The 17,500-nt window shown below is 43.9% G+C and overlaps 1 protein-coding gene across 2 annotated transcripts in view; it reads left to right on the top strand.

Annotated features, from left to right (window-relative positions):
- Window positions 1–12,261: 12,261 nt before the first annotated feature.
- The window catches only part of bcl11aa (BCL11 transcription factor A a), a gene marked incomplete at both ends in the record, with an annotated part of 21,369 nt that continues 16,130 nt past the window's right edge, over window positions 12,262–17,500 (top strand). For both annotated transcript variants that reach the window (XM_084458688.1, XM_084458689.1), the window contains 2 exons: window positions 12,262–12,316; window positions 17,095–17,500. The exon at window positions 17,095–17,500 is cut by the window's right edge. In XM_084458688.1, coding sequence (XP_084314814.1) covers window positions 12,262–12,316; window positions 17,095–17,500 — 461 coding nt within the window. The remainder of the gene's footprint in view (window positions 12,317–17,094) is intronic.

The raw sequence follows: 17,500 nt of genomic DNA on the forward strand, positions 1-17,500 counted from the left end.
GAATATGAGTTTATCAAACTATACACCCCTCACCGACACGCACACATGCACACGTTGTACATATGAGTCGGGATGAGCGGTTTGAAGAGGATAGTTTCGAACAAAACAAAAAAAAAAAGACACTAACATTCCTGGTCTAGTTAAAAGGGTTCAAGACCCTCCACTGGTCTGTGCAGGCTGCTGAGCGGCCACAAGCCACAGGGGGGCGCCAACAACAGGCCTTTCAGTTTTTCTCCCACTAGCAGCCAAATATGAACATAGTGAATTGGAAACACTACCGCCACTTTTGTTTTTCTTTCACCAAAAGTCCGCACCTTCTTTTTCTTGGTTTTGAACTGAACTTCAGAAGCCCGTGAAGTTTCGTTTACTGATGTTTTTCAGTTAACCCTTTGCGCGGAGTGGCCGACTGCGCTTTCCTTTGTCAGTATTACTCCAGGTGTACTGATTGTTTACAGTCCATGGCTTCCCACTACAAAACACGACCTAGGAAGAAGTATTCACATTCTGCAACAGTTCTCGTTTGTATAACAGATGTGGCTCTACTGATGTGTATGTTTTATATTCAAGAGTTCATTTTTATTATTTACAAATAAAAGACTGTGTGGAAGAAAATGGGTCTGAGTGAATTATCTCAGGTTATTGAATGGCAGTAAACTAATTATGTCTGCTTATAACAACAATTGCATTATTTCACAAAAACACTGGTGATCACTGGTCAATAGGGGGCGGGTCTTTAAAACATCACAGTAGTGGTATCGTATTTTCATTGGTCATTCACATTTTAATGGTCATCGTTCACATTTTAGTTGGTGATATTTCACATTTTGCATCCATATAACAGTGACACTCCCTGTACAATACCTCCATCTAGTGGCAGCAGTAGGGATAACAACATACTGTGATATAATGTATGTGGACAGTTATACCCCAATCAGAATCAGTTTTATTTGCCCGGTAGTTTTTAAACATACTAGGAATTTGTTTTGGTCAATTGGTGCACGACACTGATGGAGACAACATGCAGACAGGGTGCAAAGACAGTGCAAAGACAGGACAGTGCAAATGAGCAGTGCAAAATACAAAATGGTGTGTGATGACTGTATATGCATGTATGTGTACAGAGTGTTAATGTGTGTTCAGTGTTTTACAGTGTGGGGGCCGTTGTGATATGTGTGCGGACAGAGTCAGAGGAGAAGAGTGAGAGGGGAGAGAGTCAGAGAGAGGAGAGAAGGAGGGGGGAGAGTCAGAGGGGGAGAGAGTCAGAGGGGAGAGAGTCAGAGAGAGGAGAGAAGGAGGGGGGAGAGTCAGAGGAGAGAGAGTCAGAAGGGGGGAGTCAGAGGAGGAGAGTCAGAGGAGAAGAGTCAGCTCGGGTTATGTATCACCTCTCTATTTTTCCTTACCAATCCACCATGATGTCATAATGTCTGTTCCTCGCAATTGCCACTTTTGTTTGTCTATATCAACTGTTAACACAGTTGTTTCTGTACTGGGCAGAATTCACTGTGGAATGGGACAAATAATATCATGTATTTGGAAGAGTGCTTGAACTGGCTCCAGTGTCCTCTGTAGGGGGTCGTCCCTTCACCACTGGGCTCAGGGCATGATGGGACAGGAGTGTGTGTGTGTCCCATTCCAACATGGTTTCTAGCATCAGCTTCAGGTTGGAGACATCATCCGGTAACTATTTGTGTGTTTGTGTGTGTGTGTGTGTGTGTGTGTGTGTGTGTGTGTGTGTGTGTGTGTGCGTGTGTTTGGGAGAAAAGAGAAAAACCTCACATACTGTACACATATATATATATATATTTTATTTTATTTTATTTTTTTTGACCAGCATATGGGATATGGACAGTCTTGTTTTCTGAACCCCCCCCCCCCCAACATTGCTGTTGAAAACAAAATGGAGCCTTCTCTGGTGAAAATAAATATAAAAATGAATCCCTTCTCGCATGCTCGAGGTTCTCTTTTAAATATCTGGGCAAAAACAGAAAAACAAATCATTTTAATAACACATGAATGTTGACTTTCTTTTAAAATGCCCCCCAATTAGTTACAATACAGTAGTCATTTAGCAGCCGCTTGCATCCAAAGCGTCTTATGATAATTGCCTTTAACGTAGGTAGTCAGTGTACTACTACTCGCCAGAACTCACAAGTGCATCTCCCCTCTAAGAAAGTGACTAAGAGCTTCATCTAGTGCTGAAACCAAAGTGCAAGAGTAGCAAAATACACAACTGGTCCTGTTCTGTCCTGGTTATATTTGGTAAAGAATCCAAAGACATGCTGAACTAGAAATGGTGCTCAGAGAGAACAGACCTCCGCCCCTGAATGCATGGCTCTGTGCACGCCAAAATGGAATGGCTTCTCCAAAATGGAATGGGTTCTAAACTGGCCTGTGCTACACCCCTCCACCGAGTTTCATGAAAGGCAGTCTGATAGTTTTTGAGTAGTTGCTACATGCTACACCCCTTCACTGAATTTCATAAAAATCAGTCTGGTCATTTTTGTGTAAACCTGGTGTAAATAATGAATGGAGGTGAATGGTCGGCCGTGTTTGGGTGGCTCGGCGACCCGCTCTGTGATTCGGATCTGCTTCGAAATTGGATGGTCTCTAGGACGGCCCATTCTACACCCCTCCACTGAGTTTCATGAAAATCGGTCCAGTCGTTTTTTGTGTAATCCTGCTAACAAGCAAACAAACCAAGAAATGGCTTGTGGACCCAACCCATGATTCGGATCCACTCCAAAATGTAAGAGTTCCTAAGCTGGCCCAAGCTACACCCCTCCACCAAGTTCCATGAAAATCGGTCTGGTAGTTCTTGCGTAATCTTGGTCCAAAAAATGAATGGCGTGAATGGGGGTGAATGGGCGGCTTGTGGACCCACCCTGTGATTCAGACCCACTCCAAAATGTAATGTGTTCTAAATTCGACCATCCCTTCCACTGAGTTTCATGAAAATCGGTCCAGTCGTTTTTGAGTAATCCTGCTAACAGACAAATGCCCGCACACACACACACACACACACACACACACACACCACCGAAAACATTACCCATCACCCTGCGCTCTCGTGGGGTAGAGGTAATGAATGCTCAGTCGGTGTCACTTCAGAGGTGAAGTCCCCTGAAGCCACACCTCTGGGGCCACGGATGTTTGATCCTTGTCCGATGAAGAGAAACTGTTATGGAATTAAAAGAGCGACTGACAAATAAGCAACATTTTATTACATACGTGTAATACAAGTGTGGGCTACATGTTCACTTTGAAACATGCAACACAGGCCTTCCTATACCCCTTGTTGGCTATTCTATTTTAGGCTTTGTGGAATATCATTACCATTTTCCAAAATGTGGAATCTTTGTCTATGCCTACTTGTTAACTTCATTGCCATTGATTATTATTCACTGATAGAAACACCAACATGTGTTTACGTGCAAGGACAAGTTCCTAGCAATTACCTGAACCTCAGAACTTTACATTCAATTTTGTCCAACAATATTCGTCCCCCGTTTTTGTACCACATACTTGGTGGCCTAAGTAAACGTAAATCCCAGACACTTTATCTTAACGTTCAAGGAAGTTCAAGTTCAGGTAACCAGACTCCGAGCATCTCAGCATCAGTGGTAAATGAGGCTCAAGTGGTACGCCCTCTCCTGTAACCAACACGTCTTATCTCCACCAGAGAAGCTCCTACAGCTACAGTATCCCCGCAGAGACCCAAACGTCTTGTGATTTATTTCTCCTCGAACATGAATGAACACCGCTGTGGAGCTATTTGGTTTAGTGCTTGTCGAGGCTAGATTCTCTGGGAGGTCTTGAAACTGGAATACTAGGTGTTTTCAAATATAGGCTATATTTTTGATCTTGTAAAAGAATGTGCGTGCATGGGCATCTCTGCAGATGGACCATTTGATGGACGGACAAAGAGTTAGGCCTATGTGAATCATGATTTGCCTATAGGTGCAACGGCTATAATTGTGGAAAAGAAGGTTGTTTTGGTCAGAGTCGTACATTTAAGACTTTCCCCAGAAGCATTGTAGCCTAGACTAATCGGTCAGTTGAGCTAAAATGAGCCTAAGTGTTTATTTCTTTCATAATATGCCTGTTGTTGTTCCATAACGCTTCAAGAGGATAGGCAGAAATAAGGCGTTGCTTAGTACCAAGGTGTTGACGCTGTCCATGGTCCTGAAGCGATGCTCTTCCTACTATAAACCTCATGTGCATCGAAATCCACCCGACTTCTTATCTTCTAGGTAAACCCTATACTGTCACCTTCCGAATGCAGACAATTAATCTGTCAATGAAAGTGCATACCCTTTTACTATTTATCAAAGTTTTTTGAGTTACCTTTTCAATCTTACATTTAGGCCTACCGTTTTTAGGCTAATAAACCCGATAACTCAGTTGATTCTTAGTTCACTTATGTGCCATAGTTTCTACTCTCCTATGGCGCTTCCAGTGCTCAGACCGGGACAGATAAGTAGGCTATCATGTCAAAGAGACTGTTATTTTCCCCGTCGGTGCTAATCATTTGAAAAGCGTCTCAGTTAAACGCAGAGGCAGTCCATTAGATCATTAAAATCGCCTAGTGTAACACCCGTCGAGTCATTACCGCGCTATTCCCCCGTCAGAGATTTCCAACCGCCCTAAGCACAGTTTAATCAAATTAGATAGCGGGCTATGTCTTGGGGTTTCTCCTATTGATATTCATTAAAAATACATGATTTATCACTAAGCTCTTCGAGGTATGCCCCATTCATCCGTCTGAAGGTAATAAACGCCACCTAAGAGGATAAACAGTGGAAATTAATTTAACTATGAATGGGTAAGAAAATCCTCTAACACTCTTTGGCAGTTTTCAGAGCCATGCAGGATAATAATGTAGTGTAATGTAATAATACTAATAATAACAATAACTGTAACGATATGACATTATTCTTATTTAGAATAATAGAATAGAATAGAAAGTTTATTTGCCGTTTGTAACAAATACAGATACAGGTTGTCATCGCTTGTCCTTACAGTATCTCATCAGTACTAATAGTTCCTCATTCAAGTCCTAGGTGCACCGCTACACATTTAAAGGTTCCCAAACTGGCAGTTTCCTACCCGTAGTCGAGCAGTCTGTCAGTATCATCCTCCTCTACTCATCCCATCCGATCATGATGACTGTGTCTGTGTCCATGATATAGCCAGTGCAATTAAATAACATTCAATGTGAATAATAATAATAATAATAGGAATAATACCAATCTTAATAATATCAATATTAACAATTATAATAACAATACAACGTGTGTTGGTATTGTTATTATTGTTATTATTATTTAGAGCCTAATAATAATAATAATAGTAATAATAATATTGATCATACAACTACTATTATTATTATCATTATTATTATTATTATTATTATATGTCTAAAGTGAAAATGAGCTCAGTGACAGGGTTATAAAAAAGCACACATTTTACCTCTCTATCATGACACTGTGGTGGCTCGAGACCCGTAAATTGGTGCTTGGGTTTTGACACTTTTAGGCTATAAAACCCACAAAGATCCTATTGGTCAAATGTTACTAATGTGGCTACTAAAAACGCCTAGAATTCCTCATAAAGGCCCAAGGGAACTTATGTGATCATTAGGCTAACTTCTCCCAATATAGATCAAGGTTTCATAGGCCTATAAACTTGTTCAGTTCCAAACGAAACATAAAACATAAAGCCTAAACAAGTAGGCTATTACTTACTAACCTAACCCTCGATACAAATACGAACTCTTATATCAACTAATTTAATTTATTTTGATTCCTTATTTTGTCAAAACAACAGTCTTCATCTCGATGACTTCTAAAGTTGTAGCCTATTATTCAGGTCTAGACTCAAGTACAGGTTCCAGTTTTAACAGTAACATAGCCTACTTTCCTTACAACTTCATCGTTTAACAAGAATTACAAACGAACATCCCAATAATGACATATTTTTCACCAGTATCACCAATTCTCTCTTTGAAGTACAGTAGGTTAGGCTAGGGTAGTTGCTCGCTGTCCTGTAATCTTTAACCATTCATTCTGTAAGTAAGCCTATGGCGTTGGTTATTATCCTGCTTGTTTATTTTCCCCGAATATAGTTTGTAGCCTAAAATCAACGAAATTAGATACGAGCTTTATAAGAGCTCTCTTTTCGAGCTGAGCCTCCAGGTTGGAATAATGCACCGATTATTTCAAGATTATTTTAATTCAATCAGACTGTGGCCTACCTATGTCGTTTATCAATATACACATCTATGAAGTATGCATATGTGCCCCCGCGCAGAACATGGGAGCTTGAGCTTGCTGAAGGTGCAAGTAAACTAGACAATTCAATAGATTTTAGGGCAGGAGTTGATGGTTTACTGAATTCTGACGCTAGGGGGCGCCTGGGTCCATGGTTGTAGATGGCATAGCATTCGCTTGATGTTAGTGATCAATTTAGAGCAGACAATTGCACATGTGGACTGATTTGAATATAATATGTAGGCTTATGAAGCTTAATGAATGAAAAAAAACACTAATTGCCTTATGGCACATTTTGGTTAGGTTATGCAAATACACATTTCAGGTTTCCAATAGATTGGAATGATATAATCCGCTATAATGGACTGTTATTCGATTTAGGCCCAATTATCATACAGGCTTAACCTATACACCAAGTCAAGATTATTATTATTTTTTTAATTTTAAGGCCCACATTCATGCAAATTATGCCTCCATGTTTTATACTCGGATCTCTACATAGGCGAACTGTACAGCCAAGCAAAATTAGCTGGTCTCCAAATTCCCACATTCGGTGAGCTCACTGAGCTGACTTCAGAATTAACAACTAAGTGCAATGGCTGGATTGTGTGATATTTTATTTAGCCCTATCAATTGAAAGGGGGGGGGACGTGAAAGCGCCGACATACGAGGCAGGCCTTAGTTCAATAGATAAATGGGTGGGCGTCCCATGTGGACAATCTCGGTCGCCCCATTCATCATCATAACAACCGTTTAGTGTAAAATTAACAACGACTTAACTACTATGGCAATAAACATGGCCGTGCATTACCAGAGATTGATGCAGATTGCAGTGGAGGGGAGAATCCTCGGCCCGTCCGTGGGAGACGGGCGTTTGCGGTAGAGGAAACCTGTCCGTTTCCATTAAAGCTGGAGTTATATAATTAACAACCCCGTCTGTGCATGCATATGTGTGTGTGTGCGCGCGCGCGTGTGGTGAAAATCTAAATTTCTATATCGTGTTGCAACGATAGAGAGAGATAGAGAGAGAGAGAGAGAGAGAGAGAGAGAGAGAGAGAGAGAGAGAGAGAGAGAGAGAGATCAGGTGTAGAATTTGGCCTATAGCCATGCACTATAATCCTTCTGATTGTATCTAATACCACCTGAGGCCTAAGCGGCGTGCGCGCTCATCTCGCAGTGTGATAATGCGACATTGTGAAATATATCCATTAATATTAATTGTAAGTCCAGGACTCTTGTCTCGATCAACAGAGCTTGAAATTCCTCCCAAAGATAGCACTAGACTTACCAAGGATTTGGGGCTAATTCTGGGTTTCTCTCTTTTGAAAAGAGGAACTTCCATCCGCTTTCTGGGAAGAGCAAGAACCGTGAGCTACACGGAGCCTTTCGTGGGCAGCCGTTTACTGGTTCGTGTTTGTTTGTTTTAGAACAAACTGCGTGCGTTTTCTATACAGTGAGCTACTAAACTTTGACCTAGGCCTGCTGTGTGGAGTGCGCCACTTCCAATGACGCACCCATCGTTTCACGCGTGCCCTAACGGAATGGACGACACCAGTCAGGCGAGTGGGTGGTGTTTGGGGCCTGGAGGAGGTTCCTGCACAGTTGGGGCCTCCAGCCTCCTACTTTAGGGGTGCAGCCAGCCAAGTCGTGTTGGTCAGTAGCGCCGTGCGTCAAAGACCTGCCACAAACAAGTATTAGTACAGGTCAGAGTTTGGGTGGACGCTGCTGGTAGGCGCAATCCAAGCACAAACAAAAGGGGTCTCACACGCACCTTTACGCACACGCCTGTTCGCTTTTTCTGTATGTCAGTTATAATACCCTCATACGAGAGCAGCGGTTGAATAATCGAACAGAAGTGGGAAGTGGGGGGAATGAGTAGAGTGAGGCATGAAGGGACAGCAACAGTGGGAACGCGGAGAGCTGATTTATCGCTCGGGCCCCTGGTCATTTCCATATTGAAATGCGCCCGAGCGCCCAGTCACTCAATTTTCTTTGAGCTCCTGCACATAGGAGAGACTATCTGGGATTTTACCCCCTCAACCGTTTTAGGCTACACATTGATGCTTTCATTTTTCTCTTTTTTCATTTTGGATACAGGGTAAAGATTATTTGCTTTTTCTTTCTTTCTTTGTTAAAGGAAAACGTTTTGCCTTACAGAAAAACCACTGTAGGTGTATTTAGCTGGTTCCGATCACAAGGTAACACACTGAGCAGTGTCATTTTGAGAAGAAAGCGAGCCCATTGTGAACGCACGAGCACAAAACACCTACAATACATCATATAAATAATGTTCTGATTAAATATTACTCTAGGCTAGCAGTTGTACACTGCAGCCTTAATACACACGCACGCACGCACGCACACACACACACACACACACACACACACACACGCACACTCCCAGCACATGCTCTCATGCACAGTTCTGCTGGAAGGATAGCCCAAATGCATTAACCACCGCCTGACTGATTTATGACGGGATCCGGCGCCCGCTGTCATTTACATATTGAGATTCTCGCGGCTTGCGCTCCCTTGCGCACCAGTCGTAGCGCTCTATTGGCTTTGATCAATGTCCGCCTTGAGTGAGCTGGGGAGAGAGAGGGGAGAGGGAAGAGGGGAGAGGAGAAAGAGGGGAGGAGAGAGAGAGAGAGAGAGAGAGAGAGAGGGGGGAGTGGGAAATAGGGAGGGGGGGGGGGCATTCTTTGTGGCAACAGATGGAGTGGGGTGTAGGGAGAGGTCAAGGTTAGCGCTCTGTGCCATTGGTTTGCGCTCTGTGCTACTTCTCAGTACGACATTCAGCATAAGAGTGGCAATGTAGTATATTGTCCTGTAGCTATTCTAGGCTTTGGATGCTTTATTGACGATGACTGAGATGTAGTCAGTTCACTTGAATATCCGTATGTTGCTTTGGTCAAATGGCTTCAAACTCAAAAGCAGACGTGCTTGGCTCATTCAAAGTTCTGTAGCCTATTTCAACAGCAAGGCGCGTTGTTATTGTCCACACTGATAATAATCAATGTGTCAGTGTGGGTTGCTTGGCTATATCTTATGTTACGAGTATCAAGTTCAAGAAGCCACGTTGGCCGGCTGTCACTCTGAACGTAGCATAACAACCCACCTGAATTATGTCAAATATTTACTAGAATGTTCTATATCTATTCTAAATAAATAAATAAACTGGCTATACGACCAGTCAAGTGCTTTTTTTTTTTACTGGATTAGGCGTTGGTCTAATCCAAGTTCATGCACCGTCATCAAATAATTACAGTGACATAAATTAAGACAATCAGGTGAATATGTGTCCCAGGATTATTAGCCATATTATCATAAACTTTGAGGTGAGCACTGTGCTAAGAGAACCTGAAACATCTATAACCCAGACTAGCTTTTGTCTCAGGGAATCGTGCCACGCAACTATCCGGATGCGTTTTGATAGTCTGTTTTACATGTAGGCTAGTCTTACATCCACTCATAAAAAATAAAAAATAAAAATGTCCATATTGCCTAGTTATTTTTTTCTCTTTTTCTTTTTTGTTTGATTTATAACACAATTCCCATGTCACAATCATTCAAACTGTGCATTCAAATGTAGGGATACTTTCCCATTGTTGGTAACTATTTGGTAAATAACAATAACACCTAGGCTTTAAAATCATTATATGGCCTTGTCTCGCCAATTGTTTGCAAAACTGTTCATATTTGACACCAATTCGATTATGTGAAAATGCGCCAAATGGTGTATGAAATAGCCTAAAGTGAACTCGGATAGCCTAGATGTAGACTACAGCTGATAGACCCGCACTCAGCGGTCGAGGATCACTGATGATCACTGTCTTATTAAAAATGCAGTGATCGTAGCAGGGGCTGCTCTGTAATTAGCATGCCAATTGTGTATGTCTCTCTATACAATCAGCCTATTCAAGCAAAAAGTTTTAAAACAACAATAAAAAACGTAAATTCACTATTGGCGACAACCGTTTGTGTCCATTACGCAAAGATTTATTTCCAACCAAGGTCGCGCTCCACTGCAGTAGCAACATGGTCGCTGCATACATAAATAATCATAGCCTACATGGTATCGCAGCATCCTTTCATTTGGCGACATTAGCATAGGTACTTCTGCTAACTAGGCTGCTCTCGTTGAGCTGGACCTTGACATCCAGTCACAACAATCTGTGAAAATCGCAGCTGCTCGCTTGCTCTGTATTCACTATCACACGCCAGCCCGGTCCATGGGAGCGCACGACTTGTCGCATTCGCAACCTGTAAAATATTTCACTCACTGGTCATACTTTTTTTTTTCGTCGACGTTGAACCTCCACCACCACTCAGGTCGTCTCTCTCGCTCTCTCTCTCTTTCTCTCACTCATCCCCCCTGTCCGTCCTCCTCTGAGTGTGCTGCTGGCCCTTGCCCAGTGTGCTCACGGTCCGTCTCCACGCTCCACGCTTTCCTCCCGTGATCCGGCTTCACTCACAGGCTTCAGTCGCTGCAGTCAAGTCACACTTCAGATAGCTTCTCCTCTCCAGCACCCTCCCCGCGCACAGCCGCTCTCTTGTCATCGCATTTGTTATTTGCATGATGTCTCCTTACAGTGTCGTTATTTAGTCTGCACGGGCGGTGTTTAGCCCGTCTTATATTACCAAACCCCCATTCGGGGAGTATTTACAACTCCCCCCCCACCCCCACCCCCCCCCACCCTCACCCATCCGCCGGTTCAACATGAACACATCTGAAACTTATTACATGGGTGCTTATGGGCAGACTCCCACGGTCTGTTCGTAAAGGAGTTTATATTTCACAGAAAGACAGCCTCAAAGTTTGAACCTGCAATGCCTTAGCTGAACCCAAAAACGTACGACATCCCACTTCTTATCTAAAAAAAAAAAAGAGAAAAAGAAAAAGAATGAAGGGAAAATAGCTAATGTGTGATCACAGGTTCTGAGCCCCCGGGTGCGCCGGTTCAACCCATGCCCTCGCCAGAACCTGTCTGTCCTGTTCGTGCAACCCGATAGTTTCACGCGTTCCGTTTCGTTTCAATAGGTGCTTCTCCCTGCTATGTATACCTCTGGTGCTATGTATACCTCTGTTGCACGCACACACACACACACACACACACACACACACACACACACACACACACACACACACACACACACACACACACACGCACACACACACACACACACACACACACACCTGGGTGCCCCGGCAGCACAGTCTCTCAGATCAATGTCCACCACAGCGACAGCCTGTATTAAACGTCTCTCTCTCTCCCTCTCTCTCTCTCTCTCTCTCTCTCTCTCTCTCTCTCTCTCTCCCTCTCTCTCTCCTCTCAGTTCCCCGCCCGATGCAGCATACACCGGCCCCCTCCGAGTTCCTGTCCACTGACTCCCCCTGCTCTGTTTTCCTTCGTCCATCCACCCCCCCCCCCCCCCCCAACCACACACACACACACACGCACACACACACTGCCTACACATTGCATTCATTAGACATCTCTCTCTCCTCTCTCTCTCTCTCTCGCTCGCTCTCCCTCACGCGCTCTCCCTCCCCCAAGTGCCTCTTGTCCGGCCCCCTGATCTTTCTGTCCATTGGCTTCCCCGGGTCTATTTTTCATGTCCAGCCCCTAATGACTGTCCATTGGTTTTGTTATTTCCCTACCCTCCTCCCACTTCGCCGCTTCGCCCTGCCCATGTTTTGTATGTCTGTGTCCATCCATCGCCTGACGTTCAAGTTCGCAGGGACGTCACGTCCGCACTTGAACTTGCAGCTCAGGGGGGCTTTTGCCATTTTTTCATCTCTCCCCTCTCTCTCTCTCTTTTCAAAAAAGCCATGACGGCGATCCCGCAATCCATCTTCCCCGCGCCATCTTTGTATTATTTCTAATTTATTTTGGATGTCAAAGGCATTGATGAAGATATTTTCTCTGGAGTCTCCCTTCTAACCCGGCTCTCCCGATGTGATCCGAGCTGAACGCCGCTACCAACCACCATGTCTCGCCGCAAGCAAGGCAAACCCCAGCACTTAAGCAAACGGGATTTCTCACGTAAGTACAGTTAAATTGTAATTTCTACTTTCCCCATTATTTTCCCTTTGGTTGGATACGGGGTCCATTCAGAAAAGCTGACAACATTTCACCAGGAGCGTGATCCGTACTGACACTTTGGACACTGGACAGCGCGAACCCTCGGTCAAGTGGACTTCACCGAGAAAGCGTGGCGAGAATCTCCCCGTGTGATTCCTTTACGCGCAACGCGGATCCAACTCGAAGCCCGGCGAGAAAAGTTTTTATGCAGCTGTTCATTCATTTGGAGAAATAAGAGAAGTTTTCTGCGAGAATGGCATTGCATGCACACGCTCTTTCTTGCCCCCGTCGCTTCGTCCATTTGAAGTGCAGAGGCGACGTTCACGACCGTACTGGGGTTGCATGTGCATGCATTTCGTGGAGCAATATGTAGAATATCGGGCGGAATATCCCGTACCCATGCTTGTGTGGGACTTACAGGCAAGTCTCCCCTCTCTCGTGCTATTTTTGGAAGATTTTCAAAAAAACTGGAAGTGGATTTTCATTGGGGAACATCTCGTGTCCTACTGTTTACAAGCACCGCGTGCGCGTGTAACTTCTTTGCCAACAGCGTCGAAATAGGCCTCTTATCAAAATAGCAAATTTGTGCCAGACTTGTTCAAATACCCTTGCTCCGTTTGCATCTGTAAAGTGTTCTCAGATTGGGGTGAGAAGCATATGCTTCTTGCTCTCACGATTAGGAGAGGGTGAGCCTTCATTTGAGAGCAACAGGACCAAGGTTTTCCCTTTCACTAATTCTTGCTTTTACATAGGCTACCCACATTTGAACCCACTTCATTCCATTTTAGTTTACATTTCTGGGCATAGCTTCAATGTAAGGGGATGTAAAACAACAACCTTATGTGTTGTTACAACCATTGTATAGCCACATAGCCTAATTAATATATGAGCTTTGTCTAATGTTGAATTATTTTGCCATGGCGTAATTACGCACCGAATTAACATGATATGGGCCTACTTTATTCTTTGATATTTGCATAGGTCACCATATTGTAAGGAGTAAGCAACTAAAGGCTTTTGGACGTAGAGGAATGAAGGTAGCTAGTACCCGTCCTTGCCACACCATACACGTCCTGCAACCTTCGGGGTCTAAGCGCATCAAACGTTTTATCTTGCATATGACTGACATGCCCGACATGGATACAGGTTGACGTTACGCGGTATTGTATCTTAAAAAGACGCACTAGGGTCGTGGACATAGCTCAGACTCGATTGTTCGTAGCCTGTGTAGCCTGGTCCTCCAGTGTGAGAGAGCATGTAGGCTACAGACTACAGTCCAGCTGCATTGTTCGCGTCGAATCCCGTCGCTAGGAGGCAGACGACGATCATAGAAATGCTGGTGAACTTGAACCTGATCAATTTCACCACCACCCCAATCTACATATTTGACGATATGTTCCGAATAGGGGGGAAGACGCATAGCATACAATGGGTTGATGTGGCGGTCTCCTTTTCTGGCTCTTACTGCTCCCGTTTCAAACCCACTTTGTGGGGAAGTCCATATAGGCTATGTTTATACACATTTGAATAAAACCGATATGAGGTTATACACTAGGCTGCCATTTATCAAGATACATTCACATGGATTTAGGCAAACCTAAGAGGATAAGGCAAATTGCCTATATTGTCATGAAAATGCAGTTATAAAAATGATCGATAAAAAGCTCACAGCCTGTTTACCAGAAACAGTTGTGGACTCCAGTTAATATGTTAGTTGTTCTTAGTTATGCTACTTATGCGTGTGTGCGTTTGACCCTTTGCTGTTCAAATTTGTTCCACACACCCAACATGAATTCCATCAGTTAGACCCATATCACATTTGCGAGTTATGGATAACTATTAGGCCTCTTAATATATCGACAGTTACAAAGAACCTATTGTGGATAGACTTGTTTTCATGGCTAGTATATTGTCAGCAGACATTCTATCTCGGATTATATATATATATATTTTTTTTTACTAATGCATTAAACTTACAGCTGTCTTAGGCTTTAGCCTACAACAGCAGACTGTCACACAGTTCCAAGACAGTGTGCTTTCTATAGGCTACTTTAATTAGTGACAAATCCTGCCATTAATATGAAGGAAATTTAGGCTGCCTACTGTGGCGGTCACTGTATCTTGGCCACTTTAATTACATTGCATAGGAAAAGACAAAATAGAAATCAAATATGCTCAAAATCAAAGAGAAGTAATGCAAGGACAGGCCTGTCATCATGAAACGCTACAAGCATATTTTAGGATGGGCATGACCGGTGTGTTAATTCCGTTTAAAAAGCATTATCCTTCATCGAAGTTCAGGTTGTGATTTTCATTAGATTTTATCCTGTAAATATGAATGCTCGTGCTGTTGTATACGGTAGTCTGGTGTTTGAACTGACTTTAAATAAAGGGTAGGCGAGTTTCTGGCGGATGGAATTTATCACATGTTGTCTCTATGTTTCCATATCGTGTAGGATTGCTTGTTCAAATGATATTTCCCCGCGCGCTGGGTACTACTACACATTTCGCGTCTCTCTCTCTTTCTCTCTCTTTCCCTCCCTCCCTCCCTCCGTCTGTCTGTCTGTCTGTCTGTCTGTCTGTCTGTCTGTCTGCCTGTCTGTCTGTCTGTCTGTCTGTCTGTCTGTCCCCCCCCTCTCTCTGTCTGTCTGTCTCTGTGGCCCCCTCTCCCTGTCTCTCTTGCTGCTTTCACTAGATTGGGAGGAAATAAATGTAACCTCAGTTCACACACAGGATCCTATCTCTTTTATCAAACATCAGTGGGCTACCAATCACCAGATACTAAAATTAAAATCTATTTTTTGATCCTCAGTGGTTTTAGGTTCATTAAAATGTGAAATTGGCAGTTTAGTAAAGAAGGTCAAGATACTTAACCATTTTAGGAAGCTAAAGGAGAGCTACTCTCACCTCTGAGTGAAAGATTTCCAACATGGATGGGTCGTTCAGTAGCCTAGATTTAAGATTCCCACCCTTGCGGTGAAATGTCTGTTCACACACTTCTCTGTGTAGCCTACATCGACACTCGCCGTTTGACAAAAGGCATCTTAAAACGAGTCAAGCGTTAATCCTGGCTTCCATGGCGGGGAATTTACTTGAATGGCTCCTTTTGGCTGCTTTCCTGCTGTAAAAGTGGTTATACTGTACTTCTAAAGAACTATAAGTCACACACATGTTAAGAGGCCAACATTATTTTTTCTAAATCCTGACACACTCACGTACGCTGCGAGTCTTTTCTGCACATATGTTGGACATATTTATAATAGTTCCTCCCTCCTCCCGAGAACCACATTAGGCTATATCAATTCAAGTAGCCTAATCACACACCTCAATGTCTTTTCTGGCCTTTAAATGTAGATATCTGTCCCCTATAGCCTATGTTTACATTCAGTCAAGTGTTTTTTTAAGTCATTAATTCATATCAGTCTGATATCCACATCATTTCATCACATTTAGCCTAATGCTTTCTATGTCTGTGATCCAGAGGCAGGCCTACTGGTTTTCTATGTCTGTGATCCAGAGGCAGGCCTACTGGTTTTCTATGTGTGTGATCCAGAGGCAGGCCTACTGGTTTTCTATGTGTGTGATCCAGAGGCAGGCCTACTGGTTTTCTCAGCTGGGTTTTTGCACTGGTAACCAGGGCTTTCATTGTAATTGTCATGGTAACATGGGGAAGTCCAGTATTTTTTTTTTCAAATTAGAAGTGCCACACTATGAAGTTGACAGGCTGTGTTGCATTAAACATAGTTGCTTGTCTAAATTCTGGCATACTTGTTTTCTTTTTAAATCCACTACTCAAAAACAAATACAACAACAACAACAACAACTACTACTACTACTACTACTACTACTACTACTACTACTACTACTAGTACTACTACTACTACTACTACTACTACTGCTACCACTACTACTACTACTACTACTACTACTACTACTAGTACTACTACTACTACTACTACTACTACTACTACTACCACTACTACTACTAGTACTACTACTACTACTACTACTACTACTACTACTACTACTACCACTACTACCACCACTACTACTACTACCACTACTACTACTACTACTACTACTACTACTACTACTACTACTACTACTACTACCACTACTATTACTACTACTACTACTACCACTACTACTACTACTACTACTACTACTACTACTATTACTACTACTACTACTACTACTACTACTATTACTACTACTACTACTACTACTACTACTACTACTACCACTAGTACTACTACTACTACTACTACTACTACTACTACTACTACTATTACTACTACTACTACTACTACTACAACTACTACCACTACTACTACTACTACTACTACTACTACCACTACTACTACTACTACTACTACTACTACTACTACTACTACTACTACCACTACTACTACTACTACTACTACTACTACTATTACTACTACTACTACTACTACTACTACTAATACTACTACTACTACTACTACTACTATTAACTCTCCTCCTCCTCCTCCTCCTCCTCCTCCTCCTCCTCCTCCTCCTCCTCCTCTCAGAGGGTGTTGTTCATAGTGAGGTGGGATAATAAATGCTTATCACACTCATTGTTTTGACGCTGGTGCTCAGCTGAACATTCCGCCCCTAATTTTATGCTCCTCTCTCTTTTTCTCTCTTTTTTGTTTCTCTCTCCCTCCGTGTCTCCCCCCCCCTCCTCCCTTCTCCTCCGTCGCTCCCTGCGTCTGCAGCCGAGCCCCTGTCCGCCGTCGTCTCCCCCGAGGAGCTGTCGGAGCGCAGCTCGGCGCGCTCGTACCCCTCGGAGGAGCACGGGCCGGTCTCGTTGGCGCGGCCGGGCGCCGGCGGGCACGGCGCCGAGCAGGACCTGCTGACCTGCGGGCAGTGCCAGTCCACGTTCCCCCTGGCGGACATCCTCCTGTTCATCGAGCACAAGCGTAAGCGGTGCCACGGGCCGCCGTGTCTGGGGCGGGGCCTGGACAAGCCGCCCTCGCCGTCGCCCGGCCTCGCCCTCACGCCCTCGCCCGCCGGCTCGCTCCACCACCGCCGCCGGCCCGTGGAGGTGGGGGTCCAGGCCACGCCCGCGGACGGCGACGACGACCGCCTCTCGTCCCCGCGCGGGATCTGCCCGAAGCAGGA

The sequence above is a fragment of the Borostomias antarcticus genome, assembly GCF_949987555.1.
Source record: "Borostomias antarcticus genome assembly, chromosome: 25".
Lineage (NCBI taxonomy): Eukaryota > Metazoa > Chordata > Actinopteri > Stomiiformes > Stomiidae > Borostomias > Borostomias antarcticus.